General features: G+C 38.2%; 1 protein-coding gene across 12 annotated transcripts in view; it reads right to left on the bottom strand.

Moving 5' to 3' along the window:
* Positions 1 to 21,714, bottom strand: part of INPP4A (inositol polyphosphate-4-phosphatase type I A) — a 123,626-nt gene that overhangs the window by 22,295 nt on the left and 79,617 nt on the right. For 6 of the 12 annotated variants that reach the window (XM_039390530.1, XM_039390531.1, XM_039390529.1 and 3 more), the window contains 14 exons: positions 21,321 to 21,439; positions 21,090 to 21,206; positions 19,973 to 20,052; positions 19,181 to 19,334; positions 18,282 to 18,372; positions 17,500 to 17,647; positions 14,102 to 14,232; positions 13,642 to 13,746; positions 12,782 to 12,890; positions 11,125 to 11,142; positions 8,367 to 8,550; positions 6,646 to 6,864; positions 5,372 to 5,510; positions 2,540 to 2,572 (listed from right to left, as the gene is read on the bottom strand). In XM_039390530.1, coding sequence (XP_039246464.1) covers positions 2,540 to 2,572; positions 5,372 to 5,510; positions 6,646 to 6,864; positions 8,367 to 8,550; positions 11,125 to 11,142; positions 12,782 to 12,890; positions 13,642 to 13,746; positions 14,102 to 14,232; positions 17,500 to 17,647; positions 18,282 to 18,372; positions 19,181 to 19,334; positions 19,973 to 20,052; positions 21,090 to 21,206; positions 21,321 to 21,439 — 1,647 coding nt within the window. The remainder of the gene's footprint in view (positions 1 to 2,539; positions 2,573 to 5,371; positions 5,511 to 6,645; positions 6,865 to 8,366; positions 8,551 to 11,124; positions 11,143 to 12,781; positions 12,891 to 13,641; positions 13,747 to 14,101; positions 14,233 to 17,499; positions 17,648 to 18,281; positions 18,373 to 19,180; positions 19,335 to 19,972; positions 20,053 to 21,089; positions 21,207 to 21,320; positions 21,440 to 21,714) is intronic. The other 6 variants (XM_039390534.1, XM_039390535.1, XM_039390539.1 and 3 more) reach the window with 3 other exon arrangements.

Below are 21,714 nucleotides of genomic sequence, written 5' to 3'. Positions count from 1 at the left end.
TGATCACTTAGAAAGCAAAACAGAGATGACACTAACAGTGTTTCTCTTACTGCATTTTAGAGCTTTTCTATAAGCAAATGAGAATGACAAAAAGAACTGAAAATATCTCTCAGCGCATCATCATCATCATCTCATTGCCTGGATGTACATATATGTTTGTAGTTACTAACTCAGAGCAGATTTAAAACTGTAGTGTGTCTGGCAGCACTTCATTTGAAAGATATGTTTACCTGTGGTAATCATAAAGTGCACTGGTGAAGATAAAGCAATTGTTAAGATGTTTTTTTGTCCCAACAGTCACATTCTATGCAGGGGCTCATCCGGGGTAGTCAGCAAAAATCCTCTGTGCTGTGTATTCTCTTGGTTTAAAATTTTAGCCATGAAAAAACTAAACCCTTGTCAGTCTGCAAAATTCTAAATGCTTTTTGCTACCTACTTCACCTGTGTTCTTCTAATTTTTTAGTCAATGGTAGTTGACAGAATAGTAGTTGACAGGAATAAAAGTAATTGCACTCCCAGGCTCAAATCAGATTGGAACGTTTCACTCTCAGTATTTCAATAATTGTGAAAGAATTCTCAGTGTTCAGCTTTCACCAGGATTCTCCTATTCTTCTGTCTTCCCCTCATTAATTTTCCTACCAGAACTTTATTACTAAAAGTGTATTTTCTATCAAATCAATCAATGGCACCTTCGAACAGCACGAGGCTCTAATTCTAATATGAACTCTACTCTGGGCTCTGCTGTTATGTTCTATGAGATGATCTTTTAAAAACTATTATAGACTCCACTGAGCAGATGCATAGATAAGATGATTTGACATAGGGCTTGAAGCAACGGAGATGCAACAAGGTGTTACAGATATACAACAGCCAGAGACCTAGTCCAAGCTAGCTGTTGGTATGTCTGGGACACAAATCCTGCTTTTTAATCAGAGGTTTCTAGCTCATGTTATAAGTTACTCCATTTAAAAACTGGCATTGCACAAAACATCAGGATGCCTGTCATTTGCTTTAAACATTTTATGTTGCACAGCAATAGACAAATCCTGCAGTCTCCACTCAGACAACTGCAACTGAATTCTGGCTGTTCACTAAGGGTCAGACTTGGTCCTGTAAGTTTTTGCTATTTTTCTTATGATTGCTGCTGACCAAAGTCATACCTTAAAGTACATTTTCAAATGTGGCATTTTGAAGGAAGGGACAAGGGGGTGGGGGTGAGAGAAGGAGGGAAGAAGAGAGAGATAAGTTTTTGCTTTTTGCCCCCTAAAGGTCTCTCTTCTACAGAGAAATAAAATATTATTAAAACATCTGTCCTCCAGAGACTTGAAAAGATATTTTTAGTCTTTTCATATTAAAAAAACCTAGCATCCATAAATCAAAGTACTGTCTACCCACACTTGCCCTTGATCTAGGTCAAGGCTGCAACGACTCATGATCTCTAAAAAAGAGACTTATTAAGTAAGTGGTAGTTACGTATCCCTGATCCAGTAAAGTATAATCAGCAACCCACTTAAACAGGCACTTAAGTGTTTCATTACACACTGCAGCTTCAGCCACTTAAGTTTAATATGCAGGTTTGGGTGTATGTGGGTACCAAGTTGGAATGACCTGACTGCTTTTAATTACTCATCTTAAAAGTAAAAAAAATAGCATATATTTATGGACCACATTCATATTTTGCAAAAACTAAAGTGATGTTCCAAGAATTAAAAACTTGTGAAGTCTTTTATTGATTAAAAATATTTTCTCAATGATAGAAGAAAACGGTGGGTAGCTGAAAACAACTTTAATATATTTTGTGAAAACAAAAATCGTAACTGCACTGAGGCTTTATTTCCCTTTGGTTACACTAAACCCAGGAGTCCACACTGTAACAGTTCAAAGACTGAACCTTAAGTGAACTCAGATTAAACTACTCTCAAATGGAAGAAACTACAGAAATCTGTCTGGGAGAGAGTGGTATTGAAGAGGTATATTATTCAGACCTTGTAAATGTGTATGGAAGTACAAGGACAGCAGAAAGAAGGCTAACAGTGGGACAAGACACCTAAATTTTGTATTCTGAAACATTTGACTTGCAATGCCCAACACTGCTTGGTGCGTACCCACAACAGAGATTTTCCATCAGCCTTTTTGGCTGCTCCTTGTTCTGCTCAAGTTCTCATTCAGAAAGGCCAGCTCAACAGCACATATGAAAGGGCATGTCTGAAATGTCTGAGATGTCAGACTTCCACAGATTTCAATGACATTTGGAACAGGCCTCAAACCGTTGTCACCTACATCCATTTGCTAAAACACATCAATTGGAAAAACCAAAGAGGCCATGAACAAGTGCTCTCACATACCTGGACATGAGAAGTTAACATATGCCTCCTGTACTCTTAGGAAATAATAACTTCTCAACAGCTGAGGTAACTCGTGGCATTACAGAGCATTACCATTTCAGAATGGTCACTCTTAACAGCAAGGCACTTGTTCAGTTAACTGTGAACAAACCCCTGCAATTTTCAGAAGAAGCAGAAGCCATGAATGCACATACCTGGGCCAGATTCTTCCGGAGTGGGGCTGCAATCTGCACAGAAATGGAGGGGCAACATGCATGATTAAGGAGCAGCAACACAGTCAAATATAAGCAACTCAAATGCTCAACGCCAGGGTTCTCAAACACTTCCACTGAGTGAAGAGGAGCTCAGCAGAAATACTTGGTTGCCCGCAGGCACCAAGGGCATGGGCTGTCTCCTCCACTCCATTGTTTCTGATCAGAGGATCACCTGGATGGGGACTTGGAGGAAAGCCAGTACCTGCTAGCTCGCTGTGGATTACCTGTCAATCCCCAGTGATCCACAGGGCACAATTTGAGAACCACTGGTTTACTGCAATTATAAAATAAGCTGGCAGTAAGGCTGCTAAACAGAAGAGCAAAAGACTAGCAGTAAGTTCAATGCACTTAACAGAAAATGACATTAAGGAACCCACACTGGAAGAGTAATAAAGAAACTGTACTTTGTTACCTTAGTTAAAATTCTGTAATACAATTTCTGAAATATTTAACACAACCAAGTCTATGAGTATTCCACACTCACTTCAGTGGGAGGATCAAGCTGTCCAAACCCTCTGCAATAAGCAGGGCCATCTTCCACTACATAGGCTGCTCACAGCCTCATCCAATCTGACCTTGAATGTTTGTAGGGATGGGGCATCTTCCACCTCTCTGGGCAACCTCTGCCAGTGTTTTGCCACTCTCATCATAAAAAAAAATTGTTTCTTACAACTAGTCTAAATCAACCCTCCTTTAGTTTAAAACCATTTATCAGGTTAGGTTTGGAGTCAAGGAGAGTAACTCAACGGAAAAATTCCAAGTGATATCTACTAAGATAATTTTTTTTCATAGTATTGAACCTGTTCCTCCATCAAAAATACTGAGCATTAATTAGGAACTACACCTGATGAGAATGTGATCAAGTACTCAGATTGCTCATTAAGACTTATGAACAATGTCTGCACCAGATACCTAAGAAACAGGATTCCCTCTTCGGGATTTTTTAAGTTAAATTCACTCAACATTGGCTGACAGTCAGACTTTAGAGATTCCTAACAATTAGGTAGCACTGGGAAATGGCAGCAAGCCCCTTAGCTTTAAAACTGGGCACGCTTCTTGATTTAATGTTTCTTCCCCAGGTTCTGTCAATTAAATGGATTTTTTTTGCCTATCTTGCATGAACAGCAGGGAAAGGTTAAAGAAATTCTTTGCACTAACAAAACCTTTGGTAGGTACATGCAGCCAATTCCACATTCATACAGTCTAAATGTCAAGATCCAGAGTAGATTTAAAATATCCACTGAAAATGAAAGAAAATTATTGTTCTAAGATGTTTTCAGCATCAAATTCTCTTGGGAAAAGCTTCTGATATCACCCATCACAGATTTTTTCTATTCTTTTTAATATTTAAATTTAAAATCCACAACTTTTAATCACTGACATGAACATTGAAGGTTACTGATTAAACTTTCATGTACATACATATAAAATTTTATGTAAACTAGCTAGCAAATAAAAACATTTATAGGTACCAAACTGGTAGAAGAAATTTAGTCAAAGATTGAGTACATATTCTGAAAGAAGAACCAGCTCTCCTATTCCTTTATAATACACAAAAATGTCAGTCTAATCTAGAAAAACACCGTCTTCTAAGAGACTAAACTGTATGTATCATATGCAAAGCTACACAAAAATACATTAACATTTATTTTGCTTTCTTTTTCTTAAGGTACTGCCTTGCACTGCAACACTAACAATGGGATGGACATGAAGTCACATTCACACATAAGGGACAAAGGGCCATCAAATGATAAGACAGAACAGTAAAAAGGAAATGAAAACACAGATCAATCTTTCTAAAGCTTTACTTTGCCCATCTGCTCTATTAAGTGCCCAAGTCCTAGTGATCACATGTAAAGAATGTGAGAATAAGTCAAATAAATATATAAGTAGGTGACATAATTATGAAATCTAATGCACAGCTGCAGAAATGTCAACCTAAACTGATAAAGACGTTTTTCATTCACATGCTCACCACCTTATGCTGGGTTCAATCCAGCACCCACTTTTAGCTCAAATTTAGATTGGATTATTCCACTGAGAGCTTGCACTGCCAATTCCTACCTTCCAGATACAAGAAGTCTAAATAATTGAGTGCCTCAGCAACACAGCTCTTGACAATTTTTGTTAAAACTTGCTTTGAAATCCAGTAAGTTCATCCAAATTCAACTCAACCTAATGGGACTACTTGGCTCCCTCCCATGCTTCGGCAGCCCAGCTGGGACCATAGCTTTTGCAGTAGTGCCTGCATTTCTCTCATGTTCTATTTATCTTTTAAAGAGGTTCACTATAATAAGCTTTGATTGCTGCAAAGAAGCTGAAGCCAACGGGAAAGCTGCTAGAGGTGGTGTTTGACATATGCTAACCCAAACAGCTGTTTTACCACCTTAAAACATCCAGAGTGAAAACCAAATGCCATGGTCATCAATGGATTTGGCAAGGATTTCACTGAGACCACTTATGTCAAAATAAGTAATGGGCTTAGCACGCCCAGTACACAGAGCCCTTTCTGCCTTACATCACTGCTTAACACCACCAGTGAACTAAAAACACATGGAGGGATGTAAGGGAGGCTAAGGAATTATGCCAGCGCACAGTAAGAGAGCAGCAGTGACAAGCAGTGTCTGGCATACGCACTTGTCTTTCTGAGGGAATGGCATGCACAGGATGGTGTGGATGAAGACGGTGGTGAGGATGATGAAGGTGGTGAGGATGATGAGGTCTCATTTAAATCTTCTGGATTTATCCAGTAGGCACGAGTGTCCCGATTACCTTTCTTACTAGTACTGCTGACGTCACACTGGAAAACATCTTCACAGCTGTCACTTTGCAAGCGCTCCTTCTGGAGAAGTTTGTCCACTCTCTGTATAATGCACTCTAGACTTTTGTCGACATTCAACCAAACTTTCTCCTTAAAAGAAAACAGTTCCTTCTCAATTTAAAAAGAAAAGAGACATTGGGTAACAAATCCCTTGGTAATATATTTCCTCTTATGATTCTAGTCACAAATCCTCTGAAAATCTCCTCTGGGCTATCATGGTTACACATGTGCACACACAAATTATGGATACATAATGTATACCAGCATGCCAACAATATGTAGTGACATGACTCATGTTAAATTGCAAAGCTATTTTCTAAGTTTATTTGCCAAACAATTTTAGGTGCCTCTTCCTGCAATGTTATTCCAATTTCCAATTGGCACTATTGTTTATTCTTGAAATTTGTGTTTGACATAAGAATTGTATACAATCACACATCTTTTTTTCTATATAACTCAGTGAACAACAGATAAAATTACTGTATTATAGTACTGTCTAAATAACTGAATTAGCTTTATTCATATCTCATTACTGTGACTTGGACTGTAAGTCAAAGTATGCCAAAATAATTGAAACTAGCAAGGAACCATTTCCAAAATGAATTGGATCTTTTTTAAAAATTGGTATTTCCCAATATTCATAACTGTTTTAATTAATCCTAACTATTTGTGAGATTTAATTAATTTCTGTTTATATTTCACAATGACAGAATTTACACAGTCCAACTCTCATTTTGACTGGCAGGGTGGTAAGGAAACCATTTGAATACTTTGTGCAAACAGTTTTAAAATGCTCTTCATAGCCAGAACAGTGACAGACTGCAAGTTATAAACAGACGAGAATACAAATAGGAAGGCTGACTTGTATAGCTAACAGACAAAACACATCTTATTTTGGAGAAGTGCAAAAGCCCATTGTAGTATGGTCAGGTTTTTTTACTTTAAAAGCTATTTACTTTCCCTTGGAACTGATCTCAAAGAAGCTATGCACCCACTGTAACAATTTCCACTGTTTAGGAGACCCAGAAATATTTATTAAGGCCTGTTTGTATTCCCACACCAAGGAGTAACTGAGCATAGGATAGAGGCCATTATATAGCTAGTTGACCAATCTCCTAAATATCGATCCTATATCTGGTGAGCAGCTACAGAGCTTGTCAAAGAAGAACATAGCACACGAAAGTAAAAAGAAGAAAGTATTCGTCATTCCACTAAGGGAACATACCCATTCCTCTTCATGCCAATCCACCTGCAGAGAAGATCGGCTATTTCTTCCTGTCCATCTGGCCACAAGTGTATCTTGATCATTTCTCAGCATGACTTGTTCCCCTTCTCCAGAGGTTGGAGATGCTTTTGAAGCTATATAGTCTGGCCTTGCAGCATTCAGTCCATGTATTGAATTTGCCAACAGCTTGCAGTCACAGACTGTGACAAGTTGCCGGGTCTAAAAAGCAATAAAACCTCCACATTTTAAAAACTTTTTATTATTCCATACACAATTTATACTGTATTTTTTCACAGAAAGCAAAAAAGGACAAGTATTCTGTAAAAGGCACCTTTAGAAAAATTTTACAGAATGTCCTTAAAACACAGTATAGGATCCCAAAACACAAATGGTGCATTTCCAGAGTCTGTACTACTACGTTAACCTTGTAATTTTTGAAAATTTCACTAAGGAATGTGCAGTTCACCTTTATTTGCACTTCGCTCTCCATTTGACAAAAGCTTAGAACAACGTGCAGACACATGTCCAGTGTTTGGGCACTGGAACAGGCTCCCCAGGGAAGTGGTCACAGCACCAACCCTGACAGAGTTCAAGACGTGTTTGGACAATACTCTTGGGCACATGGTGTGACTCTTGGTGTGTCCTGCACAGGGCCAGCAGTTAGACAAGATGATCCTGATGGGTCCCTTCCAAGTCAATATATTCTATGATTATATAATTTTTACACCCCACACAAGAGTTGCCGCACCAGAGAGACCAAGCTTCACCCCCATCATCTCATCTGGAATCATAACAACACTTAAAAAGAGGGTTGAAGGTAAAACCACTAATTAATACAATCTGTTCCCCATCTTATTTAGTGGTGTTGTATTACAGAACTTCTATAAATTATATGAATATGAAAACTATGTGGCCTGTGCGTCTATAAGAAAAAAAAAAGGAAACAGGACTTTAGTACATTACATATACACATTATCCAGCTGTAGATCAGTTATTATCCACAGATCAGTTATACTCAAAGTGAATAAATAATACATTTACATGAGGTCACGTTATTTTTTGCACTCTACAAAGTTATATGCATATCACCTCCATTGGGACAATTTATAGTAAGCTGAGTGGCCACTGCTGCTGTTTACAACGTTCAGATCTGCCTCAAGGACAGAAGGGGTCAGTAAAACTGCATTTGTTTTTTTTTCTCCCTGTAAGATTGTGTTCAGCTGTGGGTCCAGTCTGGTTTTTGTTAGCACACAACAAGAAATAACTGGTTTACACCTCTATAATTCAAGCAAAGGCTGTGTCACCATTATTCCTTATTTCACCAGTGGAAAAATACAGAATTGTTTCACTAACTTTTGCACAGTTGCTGCTGCTTGACAGATGACTCAGAGCATTAAAACATCCCAGGTGGTTATGGAGAAAAGGATATAAAAGAAAGTGAAGAATGCACATTACTGGAATATGATGAATGAATAGAGGGAATCAGAGGACATCACTCTCCACTGCACTCTCAAGAGGAGGTGAAGGCAAGAGTGAGAAAAGTAGGAGACAGCCTAAATAAAAGCAGGAAATTTTAAAGGTTGATCTAGTTTTTTTTCTTTAGGACTGCACATGTTACAACACACTACTGAACAAGGTAAAATAGATGTTTTAAGAAATCCTACTAAAGACAGGAAAAAAAATAAACTGTGCTTCAGTGGGGAAATGAATTATTCTCCTACCTTGTCTGCCAGGATAGCAAGTGTTCTTTCAAGGCCATTAGCTGATCTATCCTTGGCAGCTCTCGACAGCCTTTCTGCATAGTAACTGACTTGCGTTTTCAGGGTGTTGATTTGTGCAATAATTTCCTTTGCTCTAACAATGTCCTGTGGGATGTATATTATAGACTGGGAACTTGTTGAAGTGCTGAAAAAGAAAGACTGATTTTAGGGGGAGAATTGACCTAGAGGTACGCACATTACAGTGGCATGCTGGGGAATTAATGGCAGACAACAAAAATTTACCTAAGCTAGCGATCAACAGTGAAAGGTGAGTGGGCAATTGCACAGCAGGAACATGATCCTAGAGCCTTCTCTGCCTTTACTGAAAGCATTCAGATGCAGATTTACTAATCATTTATATCAAGGGGCTGTGGGCAGAGTTTGTACGCCAGAAGGACAGTTTTGCTGAGGAGAATGTGGGTGACAGATTTTGCCATCAGATACAGAACCGCTGTTTGCAGAGACAGCTTGCCCCCTTCTCCCTCTCCTTACTACACAGATACTTCACTAAGGCCAGGTTTACAAAACTGTTTTATCACATAGCTAATAACACTATGAAAAGAAAATCTGCACTCCTTCTCACTTCTTCAGAGAATTGTCACGAGATCCATAGTGCAAACACCGTGGCATTAAAAAAAAATCCAATATATACTTTCCTCCATTGCAGGTCTAAATCAAATTACACTAGTAAAAGTAATTTCATGATATGTAAAAAAAACAACATGTATCTCCAGGCTAATCCAAGGAAACTGTCCTCGGTGTAGTTTCTGTTTGCACACACTTAATATACTAAACTAGGGACATGATACAACTCTCCCCATAGTAAACTCATCTGTGACAGTATCAAGCACTACCAAGTTTTAGCCTTTTTCAAACAGTAAGGGAAATAAACTACACCAATAAAACATATCTTTATATTGGGATACTGCAGCTCCACTAAGACTGCTTCCTTGGCAGTGGAGAATAGTTTATGTCCTTTTATGTTCAGATGTCTATAGAAGTTGCTTATCCAGTCCAAGACAGATGTTCTGTAACTGCTGGAGAGAGACTAGCACTTCCAAAGGGTGATTTAATCCTACCTGAGAAAAGCCATTCACAAAAGCTGCCTTTTAGCTTAGAAAATTACTTTAGGCTGAAGCTGTGCTCTTAGTTATTTAGAACCAACTGATCACTACTCCCTTTGTCAAGCAATATGGTGGCTTTTTTCTTCCCAGTAGGAAAGGTATCCTTTACATCAGCTCCAGCTGTGACAAGTGCGATGCCCATTCACAACATGGTATCAAGCCTGAGGTGACACCAATTGTATATTATCTTAATTTTATTTCTTTCCCCAGTCATGAATGGCTTCAGCATAGTAACAGCACAGAAGAACCTACTGTTTGCACCAATCTCAGCACTGTTCAATGGACAGGGCCATGCTGAGAGACTAGATGGAGAGGTGTTTCTTTTCCAGCCACAGTTACCACAGATCATGGCCTCCAAGAAGTGTGAATTCCTCTGCCACCCCTAGAGCAATGCCATTAATTTCTGCAGCGTATCTGTGAGGTAAGACAGGAGGATTGCGTGGGGCATGCTTTAAAATCATGCCACAAATCCAGTTCTTGTCCCTTAACTGATATTAAGGCAAGGGGGACCATAATGCCAGTATCTGTCTGAGCTCCATTGCAAAAAAAGAGATGAGGGATTTGTTTCCAAAGGATGTAATGCAGAAGTGATTCTTGAAAGAGCTTCCTTGACTGTGCTTTGGTCACCCACCCGAATGAAGCAGAGAACAACCACTCCCCAGAACTGCTATGCAATACAGCAAATTCAGTCTCAGCTTTTAGGACTTTCTCTGTACATGATTTGTGCTCTCTAGTGACTGGTGATTTTAGTGACAATTCCTCTGAGCAATTTCTTTCCACAACAGTGTGGTTAACATGCATAAAGACATATTTGGCAGGAAAGGCCATGCAACATATTAAGATTTGATTAAAGTTACTATATTTTTAATCACAGACATTTGCTGGGATGATTGGGAGAAAAATTCATGGTGTAAAGTTCACATATACTTACTTTCCAACCTGCAATTGTTTTTGCAAATGAACAGCTTTCATTGTACTACATCAGCAAACTGTAACACAGACTTAAATTCTCAGTGAATTAGGGGTTCAACCTCAATACGAGTAATTTAGAGCAGAACTTCTGCATTGTTGAACCATCAAGTAATGTTTCCTTTTCATAGCACTGAATACCTCAACATTAAGAAAAATAAAAGTTAAGCAAAAATGTTTAAATGAAGACATGGATTACAGAAATATAAACCATGCCCAATCTATCATTATTGAGATTTAAAAATACATAGAGTTATCTTAATTATCTTCCACCTCTGGTAGAAAGTTTCTCATTCCAGGCAGTTTTCACTGGAAGTAAAAAAGAAAAACATATAAAATCCTTATGTTCTGATTTTCAGTTTTCTAACTTCTTATGATCAGAGAGAGCCAGGAAGCTAGCTGTTCATTACAAACAAACATTGCAGATGAAATGAAATTCATTCACACATCATGTTCTACAAAGCAGTTACAATTACTTAGAGCACAACTAGGGATGCCATGACGCATGACATTAAAAAGCCCTGCACACTTTAAAACACAGCAGATCTTTGCCAAAGAAAAGAAAAATAAAACAACCCAAACAACAGAAAACCTCTCTATAGAACTCTCAGAAACAGAAAACTCACCAACACTCCTCATAACTGCTACAAAAACAAAAAACCAAAATAAAATTAGCAGATCGTTAGCAAATACCGAAAGCAGAAACAAAACAAAGTATATTTGGGGAAATAACTTATTCGAGTCATTTTTTCAACAAGGCGGGTACATAAAGATTAAACTTGTAAGCAAAAAAACACAGATTGCCAGATGCCCATGTGTTGTTTTGGGGAAATGTTGTGAATGCACCAAGCACAGTTATGCCAATGAAAGGAGAAGGAGTTGAATGTAACAATGAAACTGAGGAGATGGATCTCAGTTCTACTACACTAGCTTTTATGACAACATGGAAGCACTTAAAATGAAAGTTACTCTTCAAACGTTGAACCTGCAGTTTTCATGGACCCAGAAGGAACAGTTCTGAAAAGCTTAGAGGAAAAGTACCGGATAGAAATTAAGCTCTCCAATCAACTTAATTATTGAGCGAAGGGGAAAAAAAGAAACAAAAAAGCTGTGGGAACTTATGTGTTGCAAGAGTAAGGACCACTTCGGTGGTTAGGGTGACAGAAGAAGGTTGTTTCAGAAAGCAATAGTGGTATCAAAAGAACAGAAAGGGTGAGCCTAGCATACCAGTGTCTCCAGGTTTAGTTTCCTCCATTCCTATCCTAGTGCGCACTCTGTAAGCCTGGAATAATTACATTAGGCATATTTTTGCATCAATCTTTTTATCAGTACATATCTGACTGATGTTCACAGAATGGTGTTAACTCACTTCTCTATTGCCAAAATTATTTCTGTAGTTCGCAGAGCCTAGTTCCCATGTCCCTCCCTCCTGCTATCAGCTCCAAATTATACTAATCCTTTCTTTAGAAGGGCATGATCAAGGTCTCCCTTCCCTAGCTACAGTGACTCCTTGTCCAGCTGCTCTAATAATGCAGACCCATGCAGCAATCTCTCTTCTTTGAGAGATGGAGTGGGTGCCATGTGTGTTTCTGCCTTCAGCATATGTGACCTTCGAAGTTCCTGCATCTTCCTCTAGCACATATGGCTATACTTTCAGAGAGGTCACTTAGTCCCTGAAGACAGGACTGTGGAGGTCAAGTATCCTGTTTGTAGAGCAGAGGCCGGATTCAGAAGCGTAATCTGTGCATAAACCTTTAGGCAAAGCAGAAAAGCCTCAAGCAATAGCCCCAGAACTAAACCCACTTTGTCAACAAGGAATTTACCAATCAGACACAGCTGTTTCCTACCAAAGAGAGCTCAGGAACATGACCCTGAAATTATGAGAGAGGTGAAAGTCTGCTGAAAATAATGGGTTGAAAGCATGATGTAGTGCAGTTGAGGAGGTTCTACAGATAAATGTCCTAATCCACAGTTAGGCAGAGCCCAAACCCAACACCTAAAATAACTAAACTAAATGAATCAACAAGTATGCAGGAAAACTAAAGACTCCATAAAAAGACTATTAGAAGGGGCCCATTAGTAAACAAATAAATACAGTAATATAAAGGTGAAAGTGTTTTCCCTCTTCTTTGGAAAAAAAAAACACTGAAAAATCTTCATATTTTATAGTAGAACTATTAATGCAATTCAAGAAAAACATAGAATGGAGTGATTTTCCAAATCACTGAGAATGGAACAGAGGGAAAAGGCACAATAACACCTGACATAAATATTTCTACTTACTGTTTCTTTGCCTCTTCAAATTTATGCAGCTTTTTCCGCAAGCCACCCGATTTAAAGCCTTGACAATGAGCTGCTGGTGCTCCTATGGTGACTATGTCGTAGTTCTGATCTGGGATGGACAAAAACGACTTACAAATGAAAGCTTGTCACCTTTAAAGTGGTCAAACAATTGTGGAAGTTCAAAAACTACTCTGAAAATAACTTCTGGAAAACTTTGTGCCAGTGTTTTGAAGGACAAAGAAAACTGAATTGTTCTAGAGGCCCTGGAAATCCATCAAGTACTTTTTGAAGTGAAAGACCCATATGTGAACGCAGGTCTCCTTGTTTCTTAATCTAGAACACTCACAGTAATAAAGAAGTCTTGAACATTGGTCTCTACACAAAACTTGTCACTACTGTAATCCCTCACATGGACACATGGGACAACTGTGTGCCCATAGTTAGCAGGAATTACCGGTAGAAGAAGGGAAAACCTAGGTTATTAATGAAGAAACAAGCTTAATGTGAACACATGTGCGATTTTGCATAACCATACATAATGGTTCCAGAGAAAAAGTACAACAGTCAGAACCTTTGCTATTCTGCTACAATTAAACATGGAAGGGACACAGCATCTTAACCCAATCCTAGTAAAAAGGCTGACTTGTGCCACCTAGGGTAAAGTTAACCACAGAACCTAGTTTTGCCACCTGCCGAATAGCAATATTTGTACTTATGCCTCTTCTTTTGCAAAGATATTTGGACTCTGAGGCTAGTACAGCACTTTGTAGAAACTTGGCTGTATGGCTGAGGATGGAAATAAAAAAAATTGAGAGAAAAGTAACAGGATAAGGTGAAGAAAGAGAGAAAGAAACAAATACCTGATCCTCCATCATCCTGGACTCTCATTCTCTGTATATGTAAATTTGTAGGAACAAATTCCAATTTTTTATCAGCTTTCAAGCTACTGGCTTTAAATGAAGGACCTGAGAAATGCAGGAGAAAAGTAAGGACAAAAACCCTCTCCTTGTGCCTATGCTAAAACAATCAAGAAGCTTCATTCATTATTTGCTATGTGCTGAAAGAAAAGCACGGAAAATTTAAAAAAAAAAAATCAAATTCTTTCTGTTACTGTTCATGCTTGTTCTCTAAGGGTTAGATAAAAGAATGGAGCAGACAAATATTCCCAGATAACTAGCAAACTCACAATAAATGTTAATAAAGACAAGAGATATAACAGCATTTTTTACTCATCAGACTAAAAAATTCTGGGTTCCCAATTTCAGAGAAACACTACCAAACCTGGTTGAGAAGAATCATGTTATTATGAAAAAAATTCACCTTTATACTGGTGCAGGTCAGTTAGATTTTCCTGATAAGTTAAAATAATTGTTTGGTATTGAGTAACTATTTGTCGGCGAAGGCTTTCCCAACACGGAGACAGTTCTCCTAATTCCTCTAGTTCACAAACCCTAGGGAAAAAGACAAAAAAAAAAAAAAAAAAAAGGGAAGAAAGAGAGGTGTTTATGTCCATAGGCCACTTGACTGAGAATGAGTTTCACATTGTATCAATGTAGCACCATCTTCAGCAGACACACTCCAAATTTACTGTCATGTAAGCTATATACCAGAGTGGGTATCTTCCCAAACATACAACCTGAAGCACAGCTGTTGAGTTCTACTCCAAAGTACATTGGTTCCACACAGGCAGAATACACTGTGTTACCTCCAGGAGCCTCAGGTGTTGGTCAAAAGCAAAGCTTCCCACTTTTCTCTAGGAACTTTCAAACTACATGAGGATTTGCAAATGATGGGAACTGTCATCATGTTAGGCGACTTGGGACAAGGACCTTTTAAGACCACTCCACTGAATTGTGGTGGCCCTTAAACTAAATCAGAACTGTGACAGAGGTTAGGTGGGATGTTAGCACCTATCTGATGTTAGGTACAAGGAGTATCTGCGTTGGCTGCATATCTACACAACAGTTTGCAAGACCAGGGAAGGCCAAAGAAGCATAAGCATTAATAAGGGTTTGGAGAGACAAAAGATGAATCAACAAAACTGTCATCTGAGATTCAGGATTTTGGCACTCAAGATTCCCTGCACGCAGAATAATGGATGACTGGATATCCCCTGATATGAGCAGGAAACACCCTGGCTTTACCCTTGCACCCTGACCGCTAAGTTTGCAGTCATACATGGCAATCCTGAATTACATACTGTACCCCAATAGCGTTGCTGAGAAAATACTCAGTGTATTTCATGTCATGTTTGTATTACTGTCTTCTTGGATTAAGATATTAATTGGAATAAAGAAAGAAGGTGAAAAGTAAACAAGTCAACACCAGACACAATTCAACAGCACATTACCCCAGAAAGGGCAGAACAATCACCTGTCAAAAGGATCCAACAATTCTATTGTTTTAACTCATTGTCTGCATATAATTTAAGACAGTATTTCACAGTATTTATGATATTATCGAAAGGAAACAAATTTCCAAGAAAAACATCAGATTGATTTGCCAATAGGCAACAGCATAAATATACTAGTGACTTGGATAAAGAGACTTTCAATTTTGTCTTGTAAACTCCTTCCTGCATAAGATGCTATTACAACTCCCTCATCAAAGTCTCTGCTCAAAACTAGTCATGCATTTGAGGCCATGTCTTCCCGAAGTAAACTCGCGGTTTAACGTTTCAAGTTTATTTGTTTGTCCTATAGAGCTAAGACAGTAGGAGATGTGCATGCCATGAATAATGAGGTACACAAAATACTCCCCACTCCAGTTAGATGTTTCCTTTCAAAGAGCTCTGGCCCAGAAGAGTTTTAGTAAGAGACAGTAGTTCTGATTATCCAAGACATTTTAAAGGTCACCAGGATGTTAAGACAGAAGCAGCTGTGCTTGTGTAGCTGTCCGTCATTCCTCTGGGTTGCAGCACAGAGAACAGAGCTCAGCCAAATGTGAGAGATCCTATGAATACAAAGTGTGTTTGTGCAAATCATTGAGGGTCACCTCAACTGAGCAGAGAGAAGGAAGTCTTTCTGGGTAATTACACAAAAGCGGTACTTACCTTTGACCCACACAATTCAGGGCATACCAAATGGTACTAACAATCATGTGGGCTGTTATTAACCCACAGCTGTATACAACAGGCACCCACTGATCTCTGTATGATTTTAGCAAGAGCCTCTGAACATTCACTTTTCATGGCTAAGGCCTAAACAAACTCCACTGTCTACAGTCTTACAGAAAGCCATATCATCTTTTTCCTCATTCACCCTAAATTCTCCTTTTGTCTTCAAATCCTTCAACTACATCCATCACAGATGGCACCTAATGGATAAGCTTGCCAACTCTTTATATTGTTAAGGTTGTACCTCATAATGAAGAGGTCCTTTAAACCTACTGTGAGTAAAACTGTAGAGAAACAAAGATATAAAATAAAAATAAATAACCCATATCTAAATGTGCAATGGCATATCCCTAGCCTGCTCCAGCAAGGTTGTAGCAGGACAGTTGGACAAGATACATTCATTTTCTAGAATCTAAGTGCATGCCAATAAAAAGCAAAACTCAACAGCAGAAAAAAGCATTAGTTTTTCCCATGCATTACAACAAGTCTCTGTCATCTTCCCGTGAGAGTTTACCATTTTCACAAAATACGAACATACCTAAAACGAATGGATTAACCAATGATTTTCTTTCAAAATATTCTAAAAGAACTAAAATGTCTTAATATAACAATATGAGAGTACTACATAGTTTTACTTTTAATTAAGGTTATGTTTAGTTAGGTCTGTAGGAGTGGATTCAGTCAAAATAAAAGCCCAATACTCAAAACTACAGCTAAAATTCTTTAACATTCCTTGGCCTTTATAAAGAATACACAAACCATTAGATTTGCAAAGCACAGCCTACAAATGTAGGGAAGTAAAACTCATAAATGAATATGTTGCCTGGAAGAGAGTTAATTGCTTCAAAAAGAAGAAAATTATAATAAACCTAAAAAATGCTTATCAGATTTCCTTCTCCCTCCCACCTCCTAAAATGAGACAATGTTATTACTGTCTTAAAGTGTTTCATTTTACTTGCTTTTATTCTGTTCTCCCTCAAAGTGATTTGGATTTTTCTTCTCTGTCTGCTATTCTAATTACTCATTCTAGTCAGTTGGTTTCTCTGCTGTCTCTGTTCCTTTCTCAAAATCCTCAGCAGTTGGAGTTATTACACTTTCATTTTGCTGTCTCATCTATTCAGATTTCCCTCCAACTATGAAAAATTGAGATATGTTTTATTTTTAATTCAACTTCATTTTTTCCTTTAGATTAAAAATAAACCATGTTAAAAAAACAAAGTGTAATGAAGTATATAAATTATTATATATATAAAAAGACAACATATTTTAATGCGCAGGTTGTAATATAGTCATACAACTATGGAATAATATATTCCTTTGAATACTTTTGTGAGAGGAACATATAACCCCTAAATGCAGCAACTGTAGTATGATCCTGTGTTCACTATGTGTTTACTCTCCTATCAGCACCTCTGTATGTTACCATACATTCAAGCCTAAAAACGTGAAGTTTTATTCACTGTCACTGTACAGTCAGCAACATGCTGATTTTACTAATTTTTCTTCAGTGCCTCTGTGCATTAACACAGATATATTCCTTCGTAAGTCAGTAACAGGTATGTCACTGCTGTATTACTGCACATGTTAACCATTCCAAACTCACCTTGCTGCGTCTTCTTCTAGAAGCAGTTTCACAAATTGTCTAGGGATGTGCAGCGACAGGATGCTCTCAGCCATCTGCTCCAAGATTCTTAAGTGATTTCCATCAGTGGTTGGGAAACGATACATTCGGCAAATGGCACCACCAAACACTAAAGAATTAAAATCGTGTTATTTAAGCATAGGGTTTGAGTTAAAAGTGTACAAAGTCACTTCCTTTCTAAAGTAAATGGCTTTGGTTCATCATTGTGCTATAACACACTGCTGTAATGATCTGATTTATCCAGGATCAGTCTAGCTTTTCCAAGCACGGTCATTCTGCAGTGACCGCTCTCCTGATGTTTGCAGGAAAAGCCTCCACTCCAAGTGACTTAAAACACTGGTAAGGAAATTAAACAAATGAAATACATACTCAATTTTTAAAATATTTTCTTTTTCATCTATGTACCATGCATTTTCCTCTCATGCAATCATTTGCTGGAAAACTAATCTTTCTGCAAGAATATTTTTTTAAAAAAACTTCCTTTCCTCTCTCTCTCTCCTCATCCCCAATGGTTGCTTACAGTCAACTTACTGGCAAACATTTGCTTCTATTGTTTTTACAATAAAAATAGTGCAAATGATAAAATAATTTATTCTTGTATGATTCTCAGAGGACTGCTCAATCAGCAACCTGATCCTATTCAAATGAAACATCTGCTGAAATGCCCTGGGGCCACAGGCAGACAGGGAAAGGTGAGCTTTTTGATGCCTAAAGCTTACTTGTTATAGCCCACAGCAGCTTACCAGATTTCAGTAGTGCATCTTTCCTTAGTGAAGCGTATTTGGATCTGATTCCTAAAGATTCTGTTAAACTTTCATCAACTGGCAAAACAGTCTAAACAAAAAAAAAAAACAAACAGAAATAGTAAAGAATAAAACCTCAGTGCCTGGGCAATATGCAGTGATAACCCTATCACACAGACTTCAAAGAAATATTTGACACAACATGTACTTTAAATAAATATTCAAAATACATTTACTGTGGACAAAAAATACTGCAGGCTGAAATAATAAATCCTAAGCATTTTTATTTACTTCTACTGCACAGTTCAAAATGCCATAGATTTTCACCCAGCCATTCAACTACTTTCTTTCAGCACAGCTCCAGAGTCCCTAAAGGTACTGCATCAGTATGTGGTACCTACAGGTCTGGATGGATATGAAGTGATACTAATCCACACTGTAACTGTAATACATAGATACCACTGCAATTATCACCAAGATACTCAGAACACAAGGTTTACAGAATTAACATATGTCTAGGCTGAGAGAGTGCTGCAAATATCTGCTCTCAAATAAATATTTGGGGATGAGAAAAAAAAATACATCCAGCAATCAAGTAACCTGTAACAATACCATGAGCCTCTTCTGATGAAGGACATGAGCACTTGAAGTGAAAGCTTAATCATTGTAAAAGAAAATTTGCCTCAAGACTTTACCCAAAACATGAGCACCCCAAGAGTTCTGCAAAACACAAAATGGCTTCAAAATCACTAGGCTGCTTTTTACAGGACTTTGAAAATGTAAACCACTACTAAATAATAAGATGGACAGGAAAGTTGACAGCAGATGCCAACCTGGTTTATTTCAACGCTGGCAATAAGGCTGCATTCTTCTGTATTTGACACAATGCTCATACTCACCCTTCCATTAATTGTATCAGGTGATCTTGTCACTGGAGGCCTTTGGTCAGATTTTTCCTCCATTTGCCATCCAATAACTGTGATGTTACCTACACGGTCACTTTCAGCCGACCTGCAACAAACACTCTGCGTTGAGATTTTTTTGGAGGTGGACCTGTTTATCGACAAGGGAACACTTATAAAAGGCTACTAATCTTCAAATTTAATGAACATTTTAAATAGGAAGCTTTTCAGTTTCATTCAGCATAATTTTATAATGGGTTATTTCAACAGAACAATCCTCTCATTCTGCAGGGATGCTGTACAGAACTCCTAGTTGAAGGTAACCTAAAACCATGCACATGTTTCAATGCTCCTGTAAAACCAGAGAGAGTTCAGATTTTACAATTAGGCAAAAGCAGCTTAAATTGTGAACATTACTGTGGAGCAGATAATTGGATGTTCATGCACACTTGTGTGTTGCCTGTGCGTTTCAATGTCTGAAACCAAACTTTCAACTCTCATTTGTACAGTTTAACTCCAACTAGTAGAGTTGAAATGGGTAAATTTTGATTATACACGGACTAAACAGAAGTAGTACATCTCAAATCTACCTCAGCCAGACAAGGTCACCAGTTAGGAGGCGATCACATCTTGTGCTTCTGCAGATAAACTATTTAGATTGGGAAAACTGGGGACCTGATATTCCAGAAAGGAAAACGGATGCTATAAAGGATCCTGAAAAATATGTGGTCTAGGAAAGAAGAAGGTGAACATTCTCAATGAAGGTAAATGGAGAAGAACATTACAAACCTTAGTGTTATGTGCAATCTGTGATACTTCTCCTGAAGAAGATCTTTTACAGTGAACGTCCCAGAACCCAATAAATACATCTGAAAGAAAAAGAGAACTGTAATTATTTACCGTCACTATAAACAAAGGCTTTGTCCACAGCACTTGGGCCCAAAATAGAATTATTAGGCACAAAAGTCCATGAAAAAAGAGTAAGATTATATATGCTGACACATAACTAATTAAAAACCCTTAAAATTTCATAAATTTGGTAATTAATAAAAATCCTTTTTATACTGGAGGACTTTAAGTGTTTTTCTTTCTATATGATATGAGCAGAGGCACTCTAATACATACAAGCTTAGGCCCAGCATTACAGCAACACTGAAAGCAGTGACTGAACAGGGCTCAGACTGACTTGGTGAACACTTCACAGTCCCTCCCTGATCCAAACTCAGCTCCTCCTGATGAAACTACCTCCTCTGGAGGTATTCATTTTCCCCAGAGCCTCCCCATGAAGCACTGGACAGAGAGAGACAGTTCTGCTGTCCCTGGAGGCCACAAAAGAGCAGACAGGTGGGGTCTGAAACAGTGTTCTGAACAACAGTCTGAGAATAAATGGCCTCAGTTGCCCACAGAACCAAGTAGTAACATGGGAGTGCTGTCACTTAAACTTTTTTTCAGTAAGGGAACAAATCTTAGCATGGAACAAAATCACTAAAGTATCAGGGCAGGGTGATTTATGGAATTTAGTAGCTCTGTTCAAACAGATAGTTTCATTATGGTATTTTGGCACAGGCTAGAAGCCTCAGTTAGGGTTACTAGATCCTTTCCATTATCTAGATCAGCAAAGATGTCCACAACATAAGAGAAAAAATGACAGGACCTTTTTAATTTAAATCCAAGGTTCCCAAACTTGCTGCAGACAAGCCTTATTTGAGAAAACTGGCAATGTTCCCCACTTTGCCAAGTCCATCTCACAGTATTTGCTCCTCCTTTCCCTACCCATCTTGTTTTCTGTATGGTCAGTGCTGCTATCCCTTTGCTTTCTTCCACAAAAGTTACTAGTTTTATCTCCTTGCCTCTCATTTCCTTGCTCCACACTGACTGGGCAGGCAATAGAATAAAAAAAACTTACTGTTCCCTGAGATCTATCTTTGACATCGTACACGGAGAGTTTGATTTGTGTCATTTGATTGATAAGAGAGTCTTGGAAAAAGGCAATGCTGCTTAGAAAGATAGGATTACTTGTTCCCTGTAATCACAAACAAAAAGCCAAAAATTAATGCAAGGTGATATTTGTTAGGAAGAAATGCTTCCTGTGTTAGCTTCAATTTTAAATTTAATCCAGCAGTACCTCACCACTTACCTCAATAATTTCTGTCTGTGCATGCTTCGTCCAGAATGCCTGGGGAGGTGTAGTTACACTCACTGCTACAAAACTATTTGGTTTTCGATCTAGCGATGGAGTTAGCAGCTCACTGCAAGCTTTAGGTATGCAACAGACAAATAAGTTTAGATTCAGGATCCTTATCTTATTGCCATAAGACTCCATATATTCATAAAAGCATTTTATACACCCCGAGCAATGAAACAATGAAGGGCTTAAATATTCGTTCCACCACCACTCACCTTTGTGCATTCAAACAGTAAACGTGCAATCTGATCAGTCTGGTTCCAAGCTGGCTCTAGAGCTGCAACTTAAACTTGTTCTCTTCTAACCCCTGCCCATCCACCCTCCTGGCACAGCTCATTATAACCAT

This window comes from Pipra filicauda, unplaced genomic scaffold (genome assembly GCF_003945595.2).
Source record: "Pipra filicauda isolate LSUMZ 115617 unplaced genomic scaffold, ASM394559v2 scaffold83_size3615187_pilon, whole genome shotgun sequence".
Lineage (NCBI taxonomy): Eukaryota > Metazoa > Chordata > Aves > Passeriformes > Pipridae > Pipra > Pipra filicauda.
Note: the sequence above shows the minus strand (reverse complement) of the source record. Positions and strands in the feature narration are given on the sequence as shown.